Source organism: Pseudonaja textilis, chromosome 9 (genome assembly GCF_049901715.1).
Source record: "Pseudonaja textilis isolate UNSWEBS1 chromosome 9, rPseTex1.2, whole genome shotgun sequence".
NCBI lineage: Eukaryota > Metazoa > Chordata > Lepidosauria > Squamata > Elapidae > Pseudonaja > Pseudonaja textilis.
The window spans coordinates 6,222,345-6,242,372 of record NC_141998.1 but is presented as its reverse complement, the minus strand read 5'-3'; the positions used below and the strand labels follow the sequence as shown (position 1 = coordinate 6,242,372).

At 43.7% G+C, this 20,028-nt stretch overlaps 1 protein-coding gene across 3 annotated transcripts in view; it reads right to left on the bottom strand.

Moving 5' to 3' along the window:
* The window catches only part of PLEKHA2 (pleckstrin homology domain containing A2), a 98,006-nt gene that overhangs the window by 10,801 nt on the left and 67,177 nt on the right, over positions 1-20,028 (bottom strand). For all 3 annotated transcript variants that reach the window (XM_087938860.1, XM_087938858.1, XM_087938859.1), the window contains exons 7-10: positions 11,842-11,982; positions 8,937-9,005; positions 5,382-5,452; positions 4,401-4,464 (exon numbers count right to left, since the gene is read on the bottom strand). In XM_087938860.1, coding sequence (XP_087794986.1) covers positions 4,401-4,464; positions 5,382-5,452; positions 8,937-9,005; positions 11,842-11,982 — 345 coding nt within the window. The remainder of the gene's footprint in view (positions 1-4,400; positions 4,465-5,381; positions 5,453-8,936; positions 9,006-11,841; positions 11,983-20,028) is intronic.

Below are 20,028 nucleotides of genomic sequence, written 5' to 3'. Positions count from 1 at the left end.
TGGAGGGAATCGGGGCCCTTTCCTCCCCCATAAGCCATGCAACTCACATTCCTCCCTTCTCTGTTCCTCCCTGCATGCCCTAGGATGAAGAAGGGGTGGGCCTGGATCTTCCTCCGAATTCCCTCTCCCTTACTCTACCTCTCTCCTGCTCTGCCCAGCTGGACTTTGCTCTTCCCCAGTTTCTTCCCCAGCCAACAAAGCCACGCCCCCACTCTCTGTTAGCTGCTCAGCCTCCCCCTCCGAATCAGATTCCGACAGGGGCATGACAGTTTAAGACTTGTGGACTTCAAATCCATGCCTGGCTGAGGAATTCTGGGATTTGAAGTCTGCAAGTTTTTAAAGCTGCCTAGTTTGGAGAGCCTAATCTAAAAGAAGTCAAGGCTCACGTAGCTGAAGGCATATATAACTAGCCAAGATGCATACTCTTGCAGAACTGTGGTCTTCTTCAAACAGATGGGAGCCACGCTCTCTTGCACAACTGCTTGCCACATAGTTGCTTACCCAGTAAACAAAACACAGCCAACCGTAACTCCTGGACAGGTGCAACACCCCCCGCCAGCAACCTATATTGCAAATGTCATTCTTAAAATCATCTGCCCTTACTCCATTGATTATGTTCTTCCCTTCCAAATCATTCACAAAAAAATTCACGTTTGGATGCGTACACCTATTTGTGTCCTGCACACTAAGTTTTCCCTCCACGGAATTTGAGCTGGGTCAAAGGACGGAAGCTTGCTGACCTTAACCTGCATTTCCGACTGTTTAAAGCACCCACGGAGAGTGCAAATGAAAGAAAATGGCCAATGAGGACATTTTCTGTCCTGTTTGAGAAAAATAGGGAAAGCTTTCTGGGATCTCTTCAAGCTACATGTTTTGCACCATTATAAGTCCACGTATCAAAAGAAAGTGACGTGATAGCAGTCTTCCAATTTTTAGGGGGACGCCCCGAAGAAGAGGGGGCCAACCTATTCTCCAAAGCATCTGAGGACAAGACAAGAAGCAATGGATGGAAACTTACCAAAGAGAGATCCAAGCTAGAATTAAGGAGAAATTTCCTGACAGTGGAAATAGCTTGCCTTCAGTGATTAGAGCCATCACTGGAGGTTTTAAACAAGAGACTGGATATTATCTGAAATGGAAAAGATCTCCCAATTGAACAGAGGGCTGGACTAGAAGACCTCCAAGGTCCCTCCCAACTGTGTTATTCTTATTTTTATTCTTAATCCTAGCCTACCCCTGGGGGACGAGCGGTCTGCCACCTCCAAGTGGTGTCCCCTGGATGCACGAAGCCGTCAAACGCTGACCGTAACTGAGAGCAGACCCTCCGACGACAGGCCGGCTGGAGTACTCAAATGCCGCATCAACATGGTGGAAACGTCCACTACAAAACACACGTCCAATGCTACCGCGTTCGGGGGAACCGACGGGCGCAGGAGACCATTGGCCTGCGCCAAAAATCAACGTGGCCATTGGACATTAGCGGACCTCGCCCGAGGCGAGACAAACGCTGAAGAAAAAGAAGAAGAAGAAGAAGAAGAAGAAGAATCCTAGCCTACCCCTAAAATCAGACCTTCAACAAAGCATCTGTGGGAACCCAAGGTACACCTGCACAACTCCTTTGGTGTTTGACTCTATTTCTGCCCCACCTTGACTTCCAATGTTTCTAAGCCATTCTTCGAATCCAGAGAGAGAAAACAATGTGTTGAAAAACACACGGCTAGCCACTCTCATCAACTCCATTTGCAAAAAGGCCCTAAAGCTTTCTTGGAAAAGAATAATGAACAGTTGAAGGACAAGGCTTTGCTCATCACTCCAAAAGTACAGAGAGGAATGGGGAAAAGGATGGGGCCAGAGGGATAGCACTAACATTCTGCTTAATTAGTGCATTATAACTTAGTTATGTTTCCCATGTCAGTCACTGCGCAAATATGCAACCCTCGTTCCCAGCAGGCTGTCATTTCAGTACGGCTGTAAAACATTGTCCAAATTCCAAAAGTGTCTTAGGGAGACAGGCGTGAGTTAGCTCAAATTAATTCAAAACAAATCTGTTTGCAGTTTGCAAATTTCAAAAGACGACTTCAGCTGTCGCAATTCAGATATGCACAATTGTTTTTCTCTTTTCATCTGAGAAATGTTGGGACAGCATGCTCTTGCTCGCCAATGGCTTTCAAGAAAAAGTGGATAACCGTTTGTCCGGGATGGAATAAGGACTCCTGCCTAGGGCGGGGGGGTTAGACTAGAAGACCTCTGAGGTCCCATCCAGCCCTATAATTCTATGAATTTCAGGCAATGGTACTTAAAAAGAATGCAAGATGTTCTTGACAGGAAGATGTTGCATCTTTTCAGAATTCTTCTAGACAAGCACCTTATAGACTTACTGGTATCTTGAGAAGTTTGCATTAATTTTTGGTAACTTTTCTAGTGTCTCAATCTGTAGCTCAGGGTTGAAATGAGGGGGCCTTGGTGCTCTCTGAGTTGTTTGTTTTCTTGCAGATGTTTCCTTACCCAAAGTAGTTGGGGTATGTTACCTAGTTTGGGTAGTTGAACCATCTGCAAGAAAACAAACAAACTCAGAGAGCACCAAGGCCCCCTCATTTCTAGTGTCAGTAAAATGCTTTCTCCCAGTTGCATACAACTCTTAGTTTCCTAATATCTGATGCTTCCTAAATGTTGTCCCAACACACCTGAAAAGCAGTTGTGTCCCTTATCTGGGGAAAACTCTCTTATTGCAATCTTACACACACATTCCCATGTTTATGGCTCTGTTCTGCACCTATACAAATAGCTTTCATTGTGAATATGATGAAATGGAGAAGTGAAATTGTGGCAATCTCTGGATTCTCACACTTCACATCCCCCTAGGCTAAAATGGACTGTGTATTAAGTCTCACCTCATTTACCCTTTCTGCTTGACAGCCTGTCAACAAAGCAACCTGTTTGGCAGGGGAAGAATGCTTTCAACTGTCAAAAGCTAAATTGATGGCCTCTGCAAACTAAATTAAAAAAAATGCTGCCTTCCCCACTAGGAATCCATTTTTTTAAACACACGAAGATTTACCAGCCTTCTGAGAAACCAGGTGACTTTCAGAAACTCTGAAACATTCAACCAGATAAACCTGCTAGGAAGTTCTATGGGTGGTCTTCTAAAATGCACAGCATCCTGGCTAGGGTAAACAGAAGGCATATATAAACCAGATTCCAATCACTGGAAAGGGATTGGAAGCCCAGTGATGTCCTTCTTAGACCCACGTTTAGATCATCTTGTCATGCCCCTGTTGGAATCTGATTCAGAGGGGGAGGCTGAGCAGCTTACAGGGAGTGGGAGTGCGGCTCCGTTGGCTGTGGAAGAAACTAGGGAAGGGCAAAGTCCAGCTGGGCAGAGCAGGAGAGAGGTAGAACAAGGGAGAAGGGGTTCAGAGGAAGACCCAGGCCCATCTTCTCTTCATCCTAGGGCATGCAGGGAGGAACAGAGAAGGGAGCAACATGAGTTGCGTGGCTTACGGGGAGGAAAGGGCCCTGATTCCCTTCATTAGCTGCAGCTGGGAACACAGTGTTTAAAAAGGGAAGCTGTGCACAACAACTTGTTGGGAGCAAATTGTGAATTATCTGGTATCGTGGAGGCTTATCTGTTGCTAGCGTCTTCCCAACTGTGTGTGTTTTGCTATGCTTTCAAGTCTGCAATTCCTTATCCTGCCCTGTTAATTACTGCAGTGTGGTTTGTTTGGATTTTTAGTTACGGTTTGTACGTACTTTGTTTTTGGACTGAATTTCCTCCACTTAAAGGCTGTTCCTGGGAGAGTTTTTCTCCAGCTGAAGGTAACTTGGACCCCGGGGCAAAGTTGGAGATAATAAAGGGACTCTTCTTGCTTATTTGACTGTGCTGCCTTTGTGCCACGCCCGGGTCATCACAACCTTGCCTTCTAAATGTGGAAATGCCTTCAACTTCCTACTCTTTAGAAAGACTGGTTATTCTGCAGGGCCTTTGAACTCTAAATGATGAGGGAACAACCTTGTAATTAGCTGGTTAGTCAATTTGCGTATACTATTTGTCAATATCTGGGAATTTTTGTTTGATTTTCAACCATCTTGAAGTAGAATTATAGAGCTGAAAGAACCACAAGGATCTTCAAGTTCAACCCTCTGCAATATGCAGAGAACCACTGAAATACTTCATCAGAGATGACTGTCCAGCTTCTTCTTTTGAGCTTCAGAGATGGAAAACTGGTCTCCTTAAAATAGGTTTGAAGCTCACAAGAAGAAGCTCGACCATGAAAGTTATAGCTCAGCAGCATCTGGAAATTTCACAATTTACAACATTTTTTGGAAGAAGGTTTAAACAACTTCCAAACAATGGAAATTTGCAAGACCCTGTTGTAAATATATTGCAATATATATTTTACCTGGATATAGAATGTCCGGTAGCTTGTTATAATTTCGAAGAGATTATCCCTCATTAGAAGGTCACTTGAAAAACAAACAAAAAAGAAGTATTAACCTTAAACTTACCTGCACATACCAGGAACATTTTTCTGAATGCCAATTTCTTTAAAGAATCAATTCAATATTCATACTAACTGAAACTGGAATTGGTGGCTTTGCTTGATGTTGTTTCTGAGACTCTCACTGGGATAATTTGTCAGTTCAAGAAACCTCAGAAGCAACATGGAATGCCTTTAATGAGACAAACTGCATCACTTCTGCATCTATGTTTGGTACCTCACGAAGTCTGAAAGGTAAAAAGGCCCCTTCAAGTCAAGCCTGACTATTAGTGACATCACTTTCATGCCACTTTCTTGGCTACAAAATGGAAGCTTCCTTTTCTTCATGGCCTTCCTTAAGCTACGGTACTCCGTACTCAACGGCTTTGAAACTCCTTGAATTTGGTACTCAACACATTTTGACGTTTTGTCCCGGAACTCATTGGTTTGGTACTCAGTGCACAAGCTAGAACTTGTCGGTGTTGGCTACCTGGTGATTCACTATCTTATCCCTTATGGGAAAAAATGTTTGATAATCATTGGTTTTGGTATTGATCACACTTCCCAGAACCGATTAATGAGAACTAAGGTACCACAGTACTAAAACAAAATCACTCTGCAGAATTACCTGGAGGATTACCTCCCACTTTACCCCAAAAACTATTTTGCAGAATAGCATCCCCAGTTTCATCTGTCCACCACTAGCAATGTAATCTGAGTAGCGTTTTTTTACCCCGGTGAAATGACATGGTGTCATGGTCACTCTAACTGAGGTGGTGGACTTGCAAACAAAACCAAAGAGGAACATCCCCTGACTCTAAATACTGACTCATTCCACAAGCGATTTGGCAGCACAAATACCAATACTAAGATAAAATGCCCAGGTATAATGAACACTCCTACCCAGATTTGACGAGACATTCATGAGTCTTCAGAACATCCTTCAGGAGGATTGACCGCAAGGGCTCTTTATCCTGACAAGATAAGCAACAGGGCAGTGCACAATTAGCCAACAGATGAGGACAGATGCCATGTGGGTTGGAAGGTAGATGAAAAGCCAAGAATAAAATTCACGAATGACTCATTACTCAAGCAAATTTCTAGTGCATGCAACACTCTTTGGAAAAAGGTTTTTGACATTTGATGTATCATTTTTGCACGCCGCTATTCATTGATGCAGGTATCTGACATATTAATACTGATCAATAAGGGGGATGCTGTCAGACCTGCCACCACTTAAACCTGTAGGCGGACCCGTAGCTAACATTATGGTTGGTTCAGCAAACTGCCAAATCCCACCCCTGGCTGTCCCCGCCCACCCCACCTTGCCCCTCCCAGGATTCTCCACGCAGTCCATTTTGGATGTGAGGGAAGTGCAGTGCCCACGTGGAGATCCAGTCAGAAGCGATATTTGCCGGTTCTCCGAACCACTCAAAAGTTTCTGCTCCCGGTTCTTTAGAACTGTTCAGAACCTGCTGAAGACCACCTCTGCTCCCAGAGGCTTCAGAAGGCTGGAAACGGGCCCATTTCCAGCCTCTGGAGGGTCTCCAGAGCCCAGGGGAGGCAGTTTTTGCCCTCCCAGGGGGCTCAAGCAAATCCTCTGGAGCCTGGGGAAGGCGAAAACACGCCCCCACCCGCTGCGGTGCAGGAGGCCAACTAGGCCACGCCCATCATGGCCACGCCCACCCAGCAATCGGGCAGAGAACCCATTGCTGAAATTCTTGAAGACCACCCCTGGATAGAAATGATCCTTGGCTCCGTTTGCTGGGAAAGGTATACAGTTTTATTAGAAGTCAAGTGTGTTGCAGTAATGCAGAGCCAGAACTGTGAATTGTGTGCCCAAAGCCTCCACTTGACTTTTCTCTCCCTTAACTGCCTCCTGTCGCTGACCCCTCCCCCTCCATGACCAATCAGGTTCAAGCAAGGTGTTTCCAGAATGATCCGTTCAAGCGTAGATTGGTATGCAGCGGCCTTCTTCTCCCAGCTGCCTTACCTTGAGGCAGCATCTCGGGGAGATAAAGAAGTTAACTTTCATTCTCCCCCAAGCACTGCCCTTCCCATCCACCCTCCCCATAGTTTAGGGCAGACTGGGTAGCACAAGCAAGCATAAGGTGGCAACTGACGGACACCTTTGCGATAAAAGGAGAGGCCACTGAGCTGTGGCACGAGTGAATTTTCAAAGTTCCCTGCTGGAGTTTTACAGTGATTTTTCGATAGGTTTGGAATTCCTTTTTGCATTTAAGCACGTCACTAAAAAGGCTTGTAGTATCTGGCTTTTACGATCGAGATATAAATAAAAGTGAGGATGTCTATGGAGATTCTCCATCATCCAGGTCATAGTTGTCCCAAAGGTGCTTTTTCAAGAGGCCACTGGATTTTCTGGTTTTTCTTTGAAGGCGTTTCGCTTCTCACCCAAGAAGCTTCTTGGATGAGAAATGAAACATCTTCAAAGAAAAGCAAGAAAGTCCAGTGGCCTCTTGAAAAAAGCACCTTTGGGCAAAAGTGAGGACATGTATAGAATCTTTATCTATCTTTAACTTTAATCTTTTATTGATTATATTGCAACTTCGTTGATAATTGTGAGCCATCCAGAGTCATTAAAAGTCAGGCAGCACAGTACCTATAACAGCAGTTAGGAAAATGGAAAGTCACTCTTTATTATTCTTTCTTTTTTCTTTTCCCCTTTTTTCTTTTTCTTTCATTTTTCTATTTTTTATTCCTTTTATTTTTCACTTAAAGCTTGTACTGTATTTACTCTGTGGAAAATTATTTTTATTAAAGCCTTTTTTCAAAATAAAAACAATACAAACATTTTAAATGATTTTAATAAAAAATATTTTTGTGAGGGGGAGTCAAGGAGCATATGAGTTTAATAAATTATTATAATCTATTGTTTTGTTGGAGCAAGTCAGATAATACCGCTGTGGAAATATATTAACTTTGGGGGATTAAAGTTAATTTCATCACAAATAACAGATGAATTCAATTCTTGTCTCCAAATGTGGGACAAAATTACTACCGGATCAGAAAATGAATCTTCGTGAGTTTTGTGCAACAGAGAAGTGTGACCTTTTGCTAAGTGTCTTCAGTTACAACTCTGAAACATAACATTTGCAGTTTGCATAACATGTGCAAAACAATAGTGTTTTACTTGATTTTCTTTTCACAATGAATTTTGATGTTTGTTGTTTTTAAGTGTTAACTTGTTTTACTGGGATGGCTTTATTTAAGACCGGTTTAATGTTCTCTTACAAACCTAGTTCTTACATTATGTCAAGCAGGTGATTTTCTTGGCTTTGATTCAATCTGTTGCACAAATCCACCTGCAGGGTTACTAACAATGGTTTATGGCTTAGCAAGTTATGAGAATCCAGCCAATTGCTGCTGAATCACCAAACCACAACTAAGCAATTGTGTCTTTTCATCCTGTATGAGCCTAATTACTGACAGAAAAAGAGAGTGTAGAATTATCTCTTCCAAATGTTACATTACTTTTTCTCAAAAACAGTGGTTCTCTAGGTTTTCTTCACCACAGACCCCTTTAAATACCTTTGGTGGCCATAGACCACCAAAGTCAAGATTTAAATTATAACATTTCTTCAAGCCTTTGTGGACCCCTTGTGACAATAAATATAAGGAATGTGGTGGCTCAGTGGCTAAGACGCTGAACCTGTCAATCAGAAAGGTCAGCAGTTCGAATCCTCAGTAACGGAGTGAGCTCCCGTTCCTTGTCCCAACTTCTGCCAACCTTGCAGTTCGAAAGCATGTAAAAAATGCAAGTAGAAAAATAGGGACCCCTTTGGTGGGAAGGGAACAGTGTTCTGTGCGCCTTTGGCATTTAGTCATGCCAGCCACTTGACCACGGAGACGTCTTCGGACAGCTCTGGCTCTTTGGCTTTGTAATGGCGATGAACACCGCCCCTTAAGCCAGAAACTAGCATGTATGTGCGGGGGAAACCTTTACCCTTACCTTTACCTAGATGTCTGTGGACTACGGGTTGTTAAAACAAGGGTCTGTTCCAGAGATGGTATTCAGCAGGTTCTGACCAGTTCTGGAGAACCGGTAGTGGAAATTTTGAGTAGTTCAGAGAACTGCCAAATGTCACCTTTGACTGGAGAGTTTACAGTATCCTTCCCCTGCCACGCCCACCAAGCCACGCCCACAGAACCAGTAGTAAAAATTTTTGAATCCCACCACTGGTCTGTTCACAAGATCTTGAAGAAACTTTAAAACTTCTGAGGCATCAGCATCCCTTTTAAACCGTATCTGTCCTAACCTGATTTTACCACTGCAGTCCTGGGACAAATATCCTTCTCTGATATCAAAGTGCAATTTGCTTCCCAGAACATGAAGATTTGGTTCAAAGGAAGAGAATCTGCAGCCATCTTCTCTGCAGCTATCAGGGAAGAGAGACAATGAGACGAAATCACAGCTTTGAAAAGGTCTGGGCTATTTACCTGCTCGCATTTGAAATAGTTGACAGAATTTTCATCCAGCATGAAGTAACGGCGTTTCCAGCTCTTTCTCTGGAAGGCAAAAAGAATCCCTTTTAAACCGTTCTTCCAAATACTCCATGTAACACAGAGGCCATTCTGAGCAGATGCTGAGAATGGCTGCTAAGAACCTGGATTGGTTTTTATGTTTGTGTCGTGTGATTGAAAGTCCAGCTGTCGGCGTTCCAACTAACAAACTCCAACCCAATAAACTCTGAGACAGGCATTTCCTCAAAGTTCCATTTTATTAGAGTTCTCCTATTGGCACATCCGGGAAAACCTGAATCTAAGAGTTCCTGGTTTTCCCCTTCCCAAAAGAGAAGTCAAAGATCCATCAGTCCATCACATGGTCCAATCAAATCTTCGTCCCAACTGGAGACCTTCCTCCAGACACTCCCTTCCAGGTGCAGGGCGACATGTCCTTGACTCTCTGAGAATGAACGTTGTTGTGTCTAATCACTATGAAATTCCCCCTTCCAAATTCCCAGGCACTGAATGTGGCAGCCGCGAAGCTTCCAAGTAAAAAATGGCGTCCAAGGCTGACACCAGCTTTAGCTGCAGTGCGAAGGCTGCTATCTTAAGTGTCTACGGAGATTCTCAATTGTGCAGGTCATGGTTGTCCCAAGCTGCTTTTTCCAAACGGCAACTGGGCTTTCTTGTTGTTGTTGTTTCTTCCAAAACGTTTTGCTTCTGATCCAAGAAATGAACTGAATGAAGAAGCTTCTTGGATGAGAAGCAAAACATTTTCAAAGAAAAGGGGAAAAAAAACACCAAGGAAGTCCAGTTGCCTCTTGGGGCTGCCATCTTAAGTTTTGATGACCACATCCTGAAAACCCCCCACCCCTGTGACCAAGTGACAAGTGATGGTGAGCTCAAATCCAAAGACACCTCCAGGTGAGGGATGCTTTCTCGCTCTGCCTTTGGTATTTCTTCAAGGTCGTCAGGTAAGAAGCACAGCCAGGAGTACTCTGTCGAATTGTATATGCAAAGTGTCTTGGAAGTCTGAACATATTTCTCCTTTCCTCTCCTTTTGTACTCCAAAAACCAAAAAACCAAAAACTAGGCAGGTTCCCTTCTGAGACACTTCCCATGTCCTCCCTCCTTCTATGGACTAAGACAAGGTCCCCCAATTCCCAGTCCGTGGACCAGCACTGAGCTGTGGCATGCCAGAAACCGGGCCATGCAAACAAGCAAAGCCCCGTTCGCAAGATGCAAGGCAGCATTGCGTAACCCTGCCCCCCTTTGGTCCATGGAAAAAACACGGAATTTGTCCCTGGTGCCCAAACTGGGGGGCCGCTGGACTGAGATACCGTTGACATTCCAGGTCTCCAGTCTGCAGCTCTTCCTCCTGCCTCCCAAGGTCATTCCCGCATACCATTTGGGTCTTCTGCTGCAGGAAAAGAACCTCTTGCTTGTCTTTCCCTTTTCTGCTTTCTTCTTCCTTTTCCAAGGAGCACAAATAGTCCTTGACTTACAACCATTTGTTTAGTGACTCTTCGCAGTTACAAAGGCGCCGAAAAACGACTTGGCACAACTGTGGCTCTAAAGCAGCATTCCCCGGATCACGTGATCGTAACTTGGATGCTTGGCAGCCAGCTCGTATTTGGGACAGCTGCCGTGTGCCAGGGCCATGTGATCTTATCTTTTGCAAACTTCTGACAAACGAAGTCAATGGGGAAAGCCAGATTCACTGAACAGCCGCATTACTGACTTGTTCGGCAACTGGTTCATACTTATGACCATTCCAGTGCTGGGATTCAAATATATTTGCCACCGGTTCAGTGGGTGTGGCTTGGTGGGCGGGCTTTGCGCATGTGCACACACTTTGTGTGCACGCGCGCGCCAAACGCATACTTTGCGCAGGTGCAGAGGCGTTCTAACTCGCCCTCTGCAAGCCTGCATGATCCCGGTTGCTTTAGCACCTGCTGCGTGGCACTATTCTATGCCGCACAAAGAAGCTGCATTTCAAATTCAGCGGATAAAGGTGATTATGGGAGCCTGGGCGGGCAGGTGGGCCCAACAATAGAGAAGCAGAGAGAACCAGTTTGGTTTCTACTGCTCATCGCTGCAACCGGCTCACCAGAACCAGGCCAAACCAGTCGAATACCACCACTGGACCATTCCTGTGTTCCAAGTTCATGTGATCTCCTTTCGTGACCTTTGTCAGTATATTCATGAACTGGAATAGAGCTTGGTAACAAGGTCAGCCAATGAATAGGCATAGCAACTAAATCAGCCAATGAGGATAGTTTGGAAACTGAAACTAAAAGTAGCTTAGGCGTGGCTCTATACAAAGCTCTGCAACTCTGAAGCTGTGTTGGAGCTCTAAGTCTGTCTACTGAAGATGAAACTAACTTGCTTGCTTACTTGCTGAAGACTGGAGCTCTGCTCTGAGCTTGCAACATGTTTCTGTTTGAGTTTGCTCCATGTTGGAGAAATCTACAACTGGTTTGTAAAATCTTATTATGTTTATGAAGATGTTAAATGAAGCATCAGCCATCTGCATTTATTTTTCTGGTGCTGAATTATCACCGCAAAATTCTCAGTAACCTTCTGACAAGCAAAGTCCATCGGGAAGCCAGATGCACTTAACAACTGGCTTACCAACTTATCCATTGCAGTGGTTCATTTAACAACTATGGCAAACAAGTTGGGACAAAACTCATTGAAGAAACGCCTCGCTTAGCAATGGAAATGTTGCGCCCAATTGTGGTCGTAAGTCAAGGACTACCTGTGTTTTTCATTTCCTCCTTCCTCTCAAGAGTCTTTTCCTAACAGCATTCCTTGAAACGATCTCCTCATCCAAAAACTCTCCAGAGAGATAAAATGACCAAGAGAGTCACCAAAGACAAGTCAAAACGACACTTACTACGTTCCCCTGCTTGACACAATAGCCACTCTTGAGGACTAGAGGTCCCACCGGGGTTTTGGTAGCAGGGTTGTAACTCTGGGACCGCTTCAACAAAGGGTGAGATGAAAGCTCGTGGCCTTCAGAGCCATCTCCTCCATTCTGCAAAGGAAAAAGGGAAGAAAAGTTCCAGTTAGACTAGAGTACTTGAATACAGCTCATCAGTCTGGAATCCGCATTACGTATCTGATATTAATACAGTAGAGAAAGTCCAGAAATATTTCACAAGAAGAGTTCTCCACTCCTCTACTCGTTGCAGAATACCTTATGCCACCAGACTTGAAAGTTTAGACCTAAACAACCTAGAACTATGCTGCCTTCGGTTTGATCTAAGTATAGTACATAAAATTATATATTGCAATGTCCTACCTTTCAAGGAATATTTCAGCTTCAACCATAACAATACAAGAGCACACAATAAATACAAACTCAAGGTTAATCGCACCAAACTTGATTGCAGGAAATACGACTTCAGCAACAGAGTGGTCAATGTCTGGAATACTCTACCTGACTCTGTGGGTTTTTTCCCCAAACCCCAAAAACTTTAACCTTAGACTTTCTACTATGGACCTCACCCCTTTCCTAAGAGGTCTGTAGGGGGCGTGCATAAGTGCACCAACCTGTCTACCGTCCATGTCCTATTGCTTCTTTTTTATTCGCATCCATTTCATGTATTCATAACCATGCTTATACTTATACCTGTTATCTAATACTTGCTTGACAAATAAATAAAGAATTCCTCAGCCAGCATAAGCATAAATTCCAGACAGACCTGGTTATCCTAAGACTGCCAATTAATTGAATCTACACCCTTTCTACTTAAAAAATCCCCAGGTTTTCAAGGACACCCCACCCACTGCAGTTCTTCTCTCAACCACAGCTCCACGAACAAACATCATCATGTTCATTAAATTAATCCAAGCTCACTAAATTATTCCAAGAAAACATACTTCTTCAGTGCCAAGATGTGCAGTTGCCAATCCCAAATTGCTGTCATTCCTGAAAAAGTTGGGTGAGGCCCTTGAGAGTCTTTACAAAGGTAGCCACCCAATGCTCATTTTTAATAACGTAAAGGAGGAAATGCTGAGATACGTGAGGAATCATCATCAGTTGCTCTATGTAATCCATTAAGTTACTTGATATATTTTAATTAAACTTTATTTCATGTAGCTTTTTTTTTCCCGGCCCTGCCCTCTTCATGATCCTTTCCCTTCCAAACTTTTTGAAGCAACCAAAAGCCACAAAATGGGCCTCCTTGACTTAGAGGAAGGGTAACTTTTATTTCTTCCTGCCTAAAACCACTTTCGCATTAAGAGGAACCATAGGGAGCATCAAGAAAGTGAAGATGGTGGCCACAACCACAAGAACAAATTACTACCTCCCCATGCAACGTGTGATGTAAACAAAATGGAAGGACTTCCAGCAGCCATTTTGTCTTTTATTAACCTGGCACTATGCAGCTCTTTGCTTCCCTTGTACCAATTTTTCTTCATCTTGGTGCTTTAGTATGGGTGGACTTCAACTTCCAGAATTCTCAGCTGGCATATTGGCTGGGGAACTGTAGGAGATGAAGTCCACCCATCTTAAAGTTGCCAAGATTGAAAAATATAATAATATAGCAATCGGCTGGAGGTCACGCCACATACCCAGATTATGGGATGAATAAGATGGTAGACTAACTTCAACCCAAAATTGACTATTGCCACTTCTTCTCTTTTTGTTTTAGACCTCCTTTCCATTTTTGACATCTCCTCTCTGTTTTAACTTCTTTCTTGTAGTTTCATTTCTTTTTTCTGTCAACCACTGCCCTTCTGGGGAACCAGAGCAACTCCGTGAATAGGGCAAAGTAGTTTCTTTATTGTTGAATCTCACCAGACTGAAATGGAAGAAGAAGATTTCAAGACTCTTCCTCCTACAGAGTGAGTCCAAACTAGATCACCTCTTTACTCTTCCCTCTATACCAAGGGTCTTCAACCTTGGCAAGTTTAAGATTTGTGGACTTCAACTCCCAGAATTCCTGAGCTAACATGACTGGAGGAGGAATTCTGGGAGTTGAAGTCCACAAGTCTTAAACTTGCCAAGGTTGAAGAGCCCTGCTCTATATCAGCAGGTGTGTTCATCACAATAAGAAAAGAAAATCTAATATATAAACTATGAAAAAAGTAGCTAGATAGAATCATAGACAAAAGTCTGTGAACTCACTAGAAGATTAAAATCTATGTAAAAACTAAAGGTGGATTATCTATATATATAAAAGTGAAATACCACTCATGCATCACCACAAAATCTCCAGAACCGTAAAGCCTACAAACTTGAAATTTGGCACGTATGTTCCTCTTGGCTTCTAGGTGCTCACTAAGAAAGGATTTTTTGAAATGACCATCAGAGCATTAGTATTTCCTCTATTATTATTATTAACATGCTGTGATGCTAAGGAGTTCTACTCCCACTCCCCACCTGAAAATAAATCTGTTCCAAATGCAAAACACAAGCAGAGGAATTTCAGTTTAAGAGCACCAAGCAGTTTTAGTACAGAACAGTTGAGCTAAGCCATGCCTAGGCTCCTTGCTGTCTTCTTCTTACTCACACAGCAAATACTGTTTCAGTTTCCAAACAGCCCTCAACTCTCTCACACACTGATAGGATGCTAGCCAGATGAATACTAATGGATACTGCTAGGTAGAAGCAGAATTTTCCCCCCTTATTTTCCTCCCCCAAAACTAAACCTGATCACATAGTTTTGTAGTGAAGCACAGGTATCAAGCTAGTACATTATATACCTTAAATCCATATTGTAATAATTAATAGATGAAAAGGGCTGGATACTGGATTAAGAATAATTAATTGTATCAGCACCTTGTCCTATATTCTATAAAATTAAAAGTAAATCGCTTTCCAAAGCAGTGTACAAAACAGCATACGGAGCCTTATGGCTTGGGTAAGAGCCTCAGTGACGCAGTGGTTAGAGTGTAGTACTGCAGGCTACTTCTGATGACTGTCTGCTGCCTGCAATTTGGCAGTTCAAATCCCACCAGGCTCAAGGTTGACTCAGCCTTCCATCCTTCCGAGTTGGGTAAAACCCAGATTGTTGGAGGCAATATGATGACTCTGTAAAAACCACTTAGAGAGGGCTTTAAAGCTCTATAAATAAAGTGGTATGTAAATCTAAGTGCTATTGCTATTGTGTAAATTGATATTTTTCAGCAAAATAGACATGGTTGAATGTATTCTGTTGTTTAATGGAGAAAAGCAGTTGTGATTTCTGGCTGCAGAATTGCCTTCCTGAAAACCTAATTGTTGCTAAGAAGCAAAGAACCTATAAAATCCTTTGGAGATGCAAAGCCATGTGGGGAAAATCCACTAAAATCTGTAGTCAGAAAGGGATGAAATCACGATAGGAAGCGACTTCTGCTTCCTTTTCTCTTCATACCTCCAATAATTAATCATGTTACTGCTAAGGATAATTATGCAATTTCTTCCTATTTCCAAGATTGCAGAATCATGCCTCGCTTGGAAAGAGAGAGACTAACTTTACTGGCTCCATCCCAATTTATATATATATATTTTTAAAAAGGCCAAGAGAACAGAGACCGCATTCTTGGTTTTTCGTCTTCTTTCTCTTCTGAAGTTGGGGCAGAATATTTTTCCCAAGAAAACAATGATCAGCAATTACAGAAGAGAAAGAGCACCAAGGAAGAGGCAAACTAGGAATGCGAGGGGAATGGAGAACGCAGAGAAAACGTATGGATTGAGTTCCAAAAACTGGGGAAAAAGTTAGTAAAAACTTTTTCAATCTAGTTTTGCTTAAATGGGGGACTGAACCAAGAGAGATGCTTGAGAGTAGAGCTTTGGTCTTTATCGGCCACTACTTTGGAGAAGCAAGTGGGATTTTCTTCCTTTTCTTCCTAATTACAGAAGTGCCCGTTCCATACTTTTTTAATAATTCCAGCTCCCCAAATACCCAAATACCAAGAGACACACACAATGCACCACTGTGTGAACCACGTTGTGTAGCTGGCTTCCTCAGCCAAGACACCAGTCTCCCTGGCTTTGGAAGATCCATAACAAAGACCCTTCTGTCTCAGCTAACTTAGGCCTACCCTCTAGACAGTGGAAAGAGCTAACACACACACACACACACGCACGTGTGCACCCATACACCACCATCCAAGATAATAACACTTGTCCCTTTTGAAAGACAAGGCAAATGTAGCATCAAATGCAGAGGCTCACAGGCAGCCTGCCAGGAACTGAAATTTCCAAAACAGAGATGAAAAGGAAGGACTGGCAGGAGCAGTGGTGGGATTCCTTTTTTTAAAAAAACTACCAGTTCTGTGGGTGTGGCTTGGTGGGCGTGGCAGGGGAAGGTTACTGCAAAATCCCCATTCCCTCCACATCCCACTAACCTTCTTTCCAGCTCCGTTCTCCTGTGCAGGGCAACCAAAGAAGACTCAACCGATCAGCTGGGACTCGGGAGGCAGAGAATAGATGGGGGTGGGGCCAGTCAGAGGTGGGATTTGCTGGTTCTCCAAACTACTCATAATTTCCACTACTCATTCTCCAGAACCGGTCAGAACCTGCTGAACACCACCTCTGGGTAGGAGAAAACGGAGCTGGCAAGTAGGGTGAAAGAAGAGGTTGGCTGGTATATGAGGGAAAAAAATGTAGACTTTTGAAAAGAAGGAGGGGGAATTCTGTTGCATCAAGGTCAACCATCTTGATTTTTTTTTTTTTCACGCATGCCCCATGGACAGAGAGCAGCCTGTTGGGAAGCTGCCATGAAGATGATTTGCTAGGGAAACTTCCTTAAAAGGAAGTTAAGTGAGCCAGGAATAGGATGGCGCCTTCAACTCTTGATGGATAAGAAGAAAGAAGGGAGAGAAAAAGGGAGGGAGGGAGAGAAAGAGGGAGGGAGGGAGACAGGGAGTGAGTGAGGAGAGGAAGGAAGGAAGGAGTGAAGGAGGAAGGAAGGAAGGGAGTGAGACAGGGAATGAGTGAATGAGTGAGGGAAGGAGGAAGGGAGGGAGATAGGGAGGGAGGGAGGGAGGGAGGGAGGAAGGAAGGAAGGAAGGAAGGAAGGAAGGAAGGAAGGAAGGAAGGAAGGAAGGAAGGAAGGAAGGAAGGAAGGAAGGAAGGATCTTCCATTGCTTTTCAAAAGGGCAGATTCCCAATCTGAGAAGGAAGTTCTGCATGACATATTTTTCGGCAGAGTTCCTCACTCCAGTCACTGAACTGCCTGCTTCAAGGTGCTTCAAAAGAGAGAGACCTGATACCCGAGAGGCCATTTCCACCAGATAAAATGCTGGGTGGCTGGAAATGATTTGGCTTTCTCCATTACTTCCATGTGAGGTGGAGCAACTTGCAAAACAGCTGGAACCAGGAGATCAAAGAGACACCGAGGAAGAGCGGAGCTGCTCTGCACAGAGCTGTCCCAAAGGTGCTTTTTAAGGAGGCAACTGGACTTTCTGGTTGTTGTTTTTCTTTTGAAGACGTTTCGTTTCTCATCCAAGAAGCATCTTCAGCTCTGACTGAATGGTGGGGAATAGAAGGATTTCTACTCCTTGCAGACAGCTGGTCATTTGCATCCTTTTAGAGAGCTGTTGAGGCCACTTGGAGGTTTATCTGTGTCCTCAAGGCCACCTGAGCAGTGCTCTTGTTTCCTGTAGTCTGCATTTTTTTTCTTCTAGACATCCGTTCATACTCCCAGACCATCCCAAATCGTATAGCTAAAAGTCTGTAGAGATTCTCAGTCCTCCAAGTCATGGTTGCCCCAGAGGTGCTTTTCCACGAGGCAACAGGACTTCCTCCTTCTTTCTTTTTTTGAAGACGTTTCGAGGATAGAAGTGAAACGTCTTCAAAAGGAAAAAAAAAAAACAAGAAAGTCCAGTTGCCTCCTGAAAAAAGCACCTTTGGGGGAAAACCATGTCCTGGAGGACAAAGAATCTCTACAGACTTCTGCACAGAGCTGAACTGCAATGTTCCAGATCATGTTGACTGGATGGAGTTCTTACATGCCGTCTACATTCCCCACAAGTCCCCAAGGCCATGCTAAATTAAAGGCATTGTGAGAAATCCCATCATGGGCCAGATCTCGTGCCGTGTAGTGTTTCCAGAATTGACTCAGAAGAACACAAAACTTAAGAGAGGGCACAGAACAAGCTTTTAACCATGGCACCTACTAGAATGTTGAGGCTATGGCACCCACCCAAAGATGGCATATATTAGCGCCAGGGTGTCCCCAGAGTATCACACTCAATCTTCCTACTTGTTCTTTTACAGCATGTGAGTGAACCTTACAGCATGTGAGGTTTTTTTTTTTTGCAACATTCAGTATCACAACCACAACGCCCGCAGGTGTGGAAGGCTTTTCTTTCTCTTCTTTTTTTCTTGGGTGTGGGAGAAGGAGACTGTCAAAACCTAAAATTGACATATGTGTAGCCATTTTAGTTAGGCTTAGTATATATTCTTTTTCTTACTTTCTTTTTGGTGGTCATGGGGGGGAAGGGTTTCGGGCTTGCCACATTCCTAAGGGGAGAGGAGTGGAGAGTTATTTAGGCTAAGTGGTTCTTCTTCCTGTGGGAAAATGAGCTGACTGTGTTCAGGCCCCTTGAGGTGGAGATTTATGACATCAAGCAACGTTGAATTACTTCTATTGTAGAAAGTGACTTTTGGGGGGGTTGTTTCTAATTTTTAATATTGTGAGGTAATTCCAGGTTGGGTCAGATCCAGAATTACCACGGACTTTGTCAATTTGATGTTTTCCTAAATAAAAGAAACTGTTTTGGAAGATGGACTTGGCTCTTTTCTTTTTAAATGGATTTCATCACTTGGAAGCCTGACAGAGACATTAAATAATATCTAAAACCAGGAACACAATTTCCAAGCGAGCAGAAGGTTTACATTTAATTGACCATATTTAATTGCAATGCTATCCATTGTAGCATACTAGGCACTTTGTCCTCTGTCATCCTGAGAAGGCCCTACATTGATACAAGAGAAGCTTTTGTAGAGAGAACAGTCTCAAACTGGGGTTCCCCCTCTGTGCATAATTTTTGCAAGGGTGTAAGCTACCAAAGAAAGCACCTTGTGGTGGCTGCTGGAAATGGAATATACCTTGGGACTATTGTCCAGGGAGATTCTCAGTCATCCAGGCCATAGCTGTCCCCAAAAGTGCTTTTTCAAGAAGCAACTGAAGCTTCTTGGATGAGAACCAAAACTTCAAAGAAAAACGAGGAAGACTATTTTTTTTTAATTACTTGAACCATGAATGTTGAATTAAACAGCCTGCCAGTTTATATCATCCACTTGCTTGAACTTCTGAAGCTGAAATTTCCAGAATTCTCAGCCCACAAAAGTTGGTAGGAAGTTCTTTCCTTCCTGGAAGATTCTACGCTATTAGAAGCTTCTTTGGGGCCTTAGAGATGAAAACAGTGGAAGATAGGATAAGACTATGAATAGAAGAAATTATTGAATGTGGACTGGAGTGGAAACTGGAATTGTTCCTCCTGGGAATGATTAAAGGGGAACACCCTCCCAAAGTGAGATATCTGATCATCCACTTATTAACAGCAGCACGAATTTCTTTAGCGCAATATTGGAAAACGCCCGATGTACCACTGATACATGTTATTATTCAAAAAAGCTACGAATGCGCTGAAATGGAGAGGCTCTCGCTCAAATTAAATGGGAAAGAAGAGTCAGAGTATTATTTGGTTTGGGATAAGTGATGTAGCTGGATAGAATGCAAGAAAAATGGTATACAGCAGTGGCCCCAACCTTTTTGTGCCACGGCCCGGCACCGGCATCACAAAATGATCCGCGGCCCGGTACCGGCATCAGCATGCATGACAAGGCAAGGCGAGCCGAGCGACCGGCCAGCCAGCCGTCCCCCGCTTCTCCCCGCCACCTTCAACTCCTCCTTTGTACCTTTGTCGATGGGCTTCGCTTTGGGACGGCATCGGGATGGTTGCTCGGCTCGCCTTGCCTTGGGTGCTGAAAGAATCCTCGCACCTTAGTTTTATTTGAAGCCCCCCCCCTTCAATGAAACTAAGGCGCGAGGATTCCTTCAGGACCCAAACGCCGTTTTCCAACCGGAAAAGCTCACCCGGAAGCACTTTCTCATCAAACAAGATGGCGGCGCCCAGCAAA